Source organism: Anolis carolinensis, chromosome 1, assembly GCF_035594765.1.
Source record: "Anolis carolinensis isolate JA03-04 chromosome 1, rAnoCar3.1.pri, whole genome shotgun sequence".
NCBI lineage: Eukaryota > Metazoa > Chordata > Lepidosauria > Squamata > Dactyloidae > Anolis > Anolis carolinensis.
In genome coordinates, this window is record NC_085841.1 from 55,934,541 (window position 1) to 55,941,371 (window position 6,831).

Here is a 6,831-nt window from a genome sequence, read left to right on the forward strand (position 1 = left end):
GTCCTTTGCTGAACGTAGCATTTGTTGAATTTCCTTAGTGGGTCTGTAGATAGTTTGTAGGTTGTGCTTCTTCATCAGCTTCCCTATGCGGTCAGTGGTTCCCTTGGTGTGTGGTAAGAACACTTTTCCTCTGAGTGGATCTTAGTCTTTACTCTCTTGGCTTGTTCTTGGCCTTGCAGCTCTTCTGATGTCTAAGGTGGAGTCTCCATTGGCCTGTGGAGCCCAGTTTAGGTGGTTCAGTTCTCCTTGGAGAAAGTGGAGTTCGCAGATTCCTCTTGCACTGTCTGCCAGGGCTTTAATTGTGCTTCTTTTTTGATTTGGGTGATAGTTTTTATATAGGTGTCTGTGTGTGTAGGTATTCTGTAGACTGTGTGGCCCAATTGTTAATTGGGTTTGCGGATGACTAGGCCATCTAGAAATGGCAATTTCCCTTCATTTTCTTTTTGCATGGTGAATTGGATGTTTGGGTGCATGCCGTTGATGTGGTCCAGGAAATAAAGACCAATACTCTGAAACCAGGGGGAATTCCTGACATGAAACAATCAAGGTCAGCTAACGCCTCCCCAGGCAGGAAGCAGCCAGGCCTTGAATCTGTAAGGCCATTAAATGCTAATCAAGGCGATTAATTGCAACATTAGCACTTTCCTCCAGCAGACAAGAGTTCGCTTTTCCACCGATATGTAAACCCCCCTTGACTAGTTTCCAACAGACCTCATCCCCTCTGAGGGTGCCTGCCACATATGTGGGTGAAACGTCAGGAGAGAATGCTTTTCTGGTTGAGTTAGAGAAATAATATTTTCCCTGCTATCAGTGGTGCTGAAGCTTTGGGGCTTTGCCAGTTTGTCCAATGGTGAAGAATCCTGGGAGTGGACATCCTAAAGGCCTGGAGGCGCCCAGGTGAGGGCAGGGCTGTGTTCCCCGCGAGGCCACCAGGGGGGCTCCTCCCTCCCTCCCCGCTCACCTTGCTGCCTCCTCCTGCTGCTGCTGCTGCTGCTGCGGGGACCAGGAGGGCGAGCGCCTGTCTCTTGAGCTCCGCCAGGCGGGCGCTGCAGTTCTCGCACCAGGAGGCGCCCCGCTCGGAGCCCGGAGAGGAGCCGCCGCCGCTGCCGGAGCCCGGCGAGCCCGTCCCGAAGCCCGGCGAGCCCCCCAAGGAGCCCGGCGAAGAAGTGCCGATGCCCGGGGAAGCCGGGCCCGGAGAGCCGGCGAAGGAGCCCGGCGAGGAAGTGCCCGAGCCCGGGGAGGGGCTGCCCGACGAGGATGAGCCCAGCACCGAGCCGGAGCCCGAGCCGGAGCCTTCGGGCGCGGGGCGGGCGCCTCCCCCTCCTCCTCCTCCCCCAGCAGAGGAGGCGCGGGACTCTTCGTAGGCCTTGCGGAACCAGGTCTCCGGGGAGAAGGGCGGCGCCGAGGAGGGCTTCGCCGGAGGGGAGCAAGGGTCCGCCACCTGGGAGGAAAGAGAGGAGAAGGCGGGGAAGAGCGGAGTCAGCGGCCCGGAGGCAGAGCGAAGTTGCCCGAGGGATCGAGCGGGGCGCTCGCTAGAGCAGGCGCCCCCTCTCGGCGGAACGGGGCAACGCGCCTTCCCTCGACCCATTCCCGAGCCATGCATTATTATTATTAATACTATTATTGCCCTGCCATGTATTATATTATTAAATTGGCATTATTATTATTGCCAGGCCATGTATTCTATTATTATAATAATTATTATTGCCAAGCCATGTAATATATATTTATTTTTATTTTTATTATTGGGATGCTGTGAGTTTCCGGCCATGAAAGTTTTTGACAACACATCATTATTATTATTATTGCCAAGCCATATTATTTTTATTGCCAAGCCACCCGAGTTCCTTTGGGAAGAAAGAACGGGTTGTAAATAAAGCATTATTATTATTATTATTATTATTAGTATTAGTATTAGTATTATTATGGCTGTTGTGGTTATTATTCTTATTATTTCCAAGCCATTTATTATTATTATTTTATTATGACACAGCAAACAAGATAGATATGCTGGATTTCATATCACAAAATCACAAGTCGAACACTATTATTATAATAATAATAATTATATTATTATTATTATTATTATTATTATTATTATTATTATTATTGCAGCATTCACTCTTGCCTCCAACAGACAAAAGTTCTTTCTCACATTCTGGACCTTCCACAGATATATAAACCCCACTTGCCTAGTTTCCAACAGACCTCACAACCTCTGAGGATGCCTGCCATAGATGTGGGTGAAACATCAGGAGAGAATGCTTCTAGAACATGGCCATACAGCCCCGAAAACTCACCACAACCCATTAGTATTATTATCCCATCTTTCTCCCCTTAGCAAACTCTATGCAGCTAACAACCACACAGCTGTATGGTTATTATTATTTCTAATCTTATTATTATTTCCAAGCCATTTATTATTATCCCACCTTTCTCCCCCTAGCAGACTCCATGCAGCAAACAAACACACAACTGTATTATTATTAGTATTATTAGTATTACTCTATTTCCATGCCTATTATTATTATTATTATTATTATTATTATTTCTATCCCGCCTTTCTTCCCTTAGCACACTCCATGCAGCTAACAACCACACAATGTAATAAAAATAATAATACAAAAATTAAAAAAATATTCATTTGTGGCTATAAAGTTAAAATACATTTTAAAAGTCACACCATGTTTCAATCCCCTAAGTGCTAAGCAGGACTGGCCCTGGCTTGCTCTTGGGTGGGAGACCAACAAGGAAAAAGATATATGGCCTCAAGCAGGCGGAATGCTGCACCTGCCCCTTTTCCAAGCCAAAAATTAAAAAGAGATCCAGTAGTCCAAAGATACTGTCTGATCCTGAAAGCTAAGTAGGGCTTGCCCTGGAGGGCATCTGGATGGAAGACCAATAATGAACATCAGGGTGTAGAACAATAGCCCCCAGCATGGGGACCCTTGCAACACCCCCTTTCCTTGTCTGATTTCTAAGTCATATTTAAATTCCCTAGAGAACACAAGCTAAGCAGGGCCACCCTGGCTAGCCCTTGGATGGGAGACAGATAATGATGGCTTCGAACAGGAGGACTACTGCACCGCCCCCTTTCCTTGCTTGACTCCAAGCCAAGTTTAAAGGCCCTAAAGAACCCATTTGATTCTGGAGGCTAAGCAGGGTGGGCCTTGGAAAGTATCTGGATTGACAGTGAATGACAGCATACATAACTATAGCCACCCAGCATGAGGAACATTGCAACACCCCCCTTGCCAGGTTTCCAAGCCAGGTTTAAATGCCTCAAAGATCCCTGTCTGATTGTCAAAGCTATTCAGGATCAGCCCTGGTTTGCTCTAGGATAGGAGCCCGCCAGTGGATCCCAAGAGGAAGGAGTTGGTGAAAGCAGCTTTGAGGATTCCTCCCCTAAGGCTGGTTCTACCCTGCCAAGTAATACATGATATGGTTAATGCAGAGCCATTTTAAGACTGGGTTGCTATGAGTTTTCCAGGCTGTCTGGCCATGTTCCAGAAGCATTCTCTCCTGATGTTTTGCCCACATCTATGGCAGGCATCCTCAGAGGTTGTGAGGTTTGTTGGAAATTAGGGAAGTGGAGTTTATATATCTGTGGAAGGTCCAGGGTGGGAGAAAGAACTCTTGTGTGTTTGAGGCAAGTGTGAATGAATGGTGCAATTGATCACCTTGATTAGCATTGAATAGCTTTACAGCTTCAAAGCCTGGCTGCTTCCTGCCTGGAGGAATCCTTTGTTGGGAAGTGTTAGCTGACCCTGATTGTTTTATGTCTGGAATTCCTGTTTTCTGCGTGTTGTTCTTTATTTACTGTCCTGATTTTAGAGGGTTTTTTTAATACTGGTAGCCAGATTTTGTTCCTTTTCATAGTTTCCTCCTTTCTGTTGAAATTGCCTACATGCTTGTGGATTTCAACAGCTTCTCTGTGTAGTCTGACATGGTGGTTGTGAGAGTGGTCCAGCATTTCCATGTTCCCAAATAATATGCTGTGTCCAGGTTGGTACATCAAGTGCCCTGCTATGGCTGACTTCTCTGGTTGAATTAGTCTGCAGTGCCTTTCATGTTTCTTGCTTCGTGTTTGGGCAATGCTGCTGCATTTGGTGGTCCCTATGTAGACTTGTCCACAGCTGTATGGTATATGGTAGACTCCTACAGAGGTGAGAGGATCCCTCTTGTCCTTTGCTGAATGTAGCATTTGTTGGATTTTCTTAGTGGGTCTGTAGATCGTTTGTAGGCTGTGTTTCTTCATCAGCTTCCCTATGCAGTCAGTGGTTCCCTTGATGTATGGTAAGAACAACAAAGGATTCCCCCAGGCAGGAAGCAGCCAGACTTTGAAGCTGAACGGCTATTCAATGCTAATCAAGGTGGCCAATTACATCATTCACACTTGCCTCAAACACACAAGAGTTCTTTCTCCCACCCTGGACTTTCCACAGATATATAAACCCCACTTGCCTAGTTTCCAACAGACCTCACAACCCCTGAAGATGCCTTCCATACATGTGGGTGAAACATCAGGAAAGAATGCTTCTGGAGCATGGCCTGATTTCAGCCAAGAAAGCCTTCGACAACACATTATATCCCTATTTAAACTTGTATTGTTGAAGGCTTTCATGGCTGGAATCACTGGGTTGTCGTGCATTTTCCGGGGTGTCTGGCCATGTTCCAGAAGCATTCTCTCCTGACGTTTTGCCCACATCTATGGCAGGCGTCCTCAGAGGTTGTGAGGTTTGTTGGAAACTAGGCAAGTGGGGTTTATATATCTGTGGAAGGTCCAGGGTGGGGGAAACAACTCTTGTCTGTTGGAGGCAAGTGTGAATGAATGGTGCAATTGGCCACCTGGATTAGCGCTGAATAGCCTTTCAGCTTCAAGGTCTGGCTGCTTACTGCCTGGGGGAATCCTTTGTTGGGAGGTATACCTCACAACCTCTGAGGATGCCTGCCATAGATGTGGGTGAAACGTCAGGAACATGGCCATACAGCCCGGGAAATGCAAAACCACCCGCTATTTGAACTGCATTATGTAGCCGGGTAGATCCAGCCTAAGAAAACCTTACGGGATCCATTATTCCTTACCGGAGAGGAGGCACATCGGGGCTTGGGGGCGTTTGGGAGCGCTTCCCCGCGAGGAACAAGCACGCGAGCCTCCACGCACACCCACCTCCCCAGTCAAACCCCAGAAAGGTTGGGAAAGAGCCCCGTCTTGCCTGCTGGGCAAAGAAAAGGCAGGCAAGCGGAGGCAAAGTTAAAGCACGAAGGAAGGGAGGGAGGGAAGGAAGGAGGAGAAGCCGGCATCCCCTTTGTATCCCATTCTGCAGCATCGGTTCCGCGCCCGACTTGAGCCCAACTTACCCCGTATTTCCTGCTGCGGGAGGCCACTGCCATCCTCTCCTTGTTGCCAGCCACGGAATTCATGCCTGCCTCCTTTGCTTTCCCAATTTGTATCCTGGGCTGAAGACACCTCCACCGGCTGGGCTGCCACCGAAGGGGTGGGGAAGGGGCGCAAGGGGCGTTTCTTCCCAAATATTCAGAGACAGCTCTCGGTATTCTGATTTTAAAACCCGGCAACCAACAAGAAACCCGAGGGTCAGCCGAGAAGCCTCCCGATGCCGTCCCTCCTCATTGTCTCCCACTCTTCGGCTTCTGCAGAAATCCAAGGGTTTTTTCCCGTCCTCTCTCTCTCTCTCTCTCTCTCTCTCTCTCTCTCTCTCTCTCTCTCTCTCCCACAACTCCAAGGCAGAGAGAGGGAGGATTTGTGTGTGTTCTATTCCGAAGCCCCCAGTGTCTCTTTCTGCCCTGGCATCTCCCGCTGCTGCTTCTCGGCTTGGGGTGGCCACTTGTTTCCTTCCTTCCTTCCTCACTGAGTTGCAAAAAGAAAATCACCCAAAAAATCTCGGGATCCAGGCTCTGGGAGGAGCCTCCGAGTCGCTGGCAGCCAATATCTTTCTCCCCATTTCCACCCCCTGACAGTTTTGCAAAAGGGGAAGGGAGAGAGCTTGGTTTACTATACAGCAACTCCTTGGGTTGTGAGAGGAGAGGCAGAGATGGGGCTAAACTGCAGGTGCCTTGCTATGGACTGGCTGGGAAGGGTCCGTTTGATTGGCAGGAAGCCTTGATTGACGGGAGATTACATGTGTACGTGTGTGTGTGTGCATAATCAGTATATATGTGTGCATATGTATCTATGTATATTACCTGTCTGAGAAGGAGGGAGGAAAAGGGACACACACACACACACACATATTAATTGACAGTAGTCCTTGATTGACATAGATACAGGGGAGATTACATATATACTTGTGTGTAATCAGTATACATGTGTGCATATATATATATATATATATATATATATATATATATATATATATATATATATAATCTGTAGGAGGAGGGAGGAAAAGGGACGGACACACACATATTAACACACACATATTAATTGACAGTAGTTCTTGGTTGACATAGATAAAAGGGAGATTACATATATTTATTTACCTTATTTATGCCCCCCCTTTCTCTACCCCAAGGGGGACTTAAGGTGGCTTGTGTGTGTGTGCATAATCAATATACATTTGTACACACACATAAATTGACAGTAGTTCTTGATTGACATAGATTATGAACACATATATGCATGTGTGTGTATAAAATCAGTATGTATATATATGCATATCTGCATATATATTTGTGTGTATATACTGTATATAAAATCTGTGAGAGACAGAAGGGTGGGAAAAGGCTATACACACATTAATTATTTAAAGTATTTGATTGACAGGAAAATTATATACATGCATATGTGTATGTATGTATTTGTAATATGTA

At 46.9% G+C, this 6,831-nt stretch overlaps 1 protein-coding gene across 3 annotated transcripts in view; it reads right to left on the reverse strand.

Moving 5' to 3' along the window:
• kif26b (kinesin family member 26B) overlaps positions 1-6,055 on the reverse strand; it is a 384,274-nt gene extending 378,219 nt beyond the window's left edge. Inside the window, exons 1-2 of one of the 3 annotated variants that reach the window (XM_062968955.1) lie at positions 5,362-6,055; positions 962-1,441 (exon numbers count right to left, since the gene is read on the reverse strand). In XM_062968955.1, the coding sequence (XP_062825025.1) occupies positions 962-1,441; positions 5,362-5,424 (543 nt within the window). In that variant the 5' untranslated portion in view covers positions 5,425-6,055. Of the gene's footprint in view, positions 1-961; positions 1,886-5,361 lie in introns of those variants that run through there. The other 2 variants (XM_062968956.1, XM_062968954.1) reach the window with 2 other exon arrangements.
• Between the last annotated feature and the right edge of the window lie 776 nt (positions 6,056-6,831).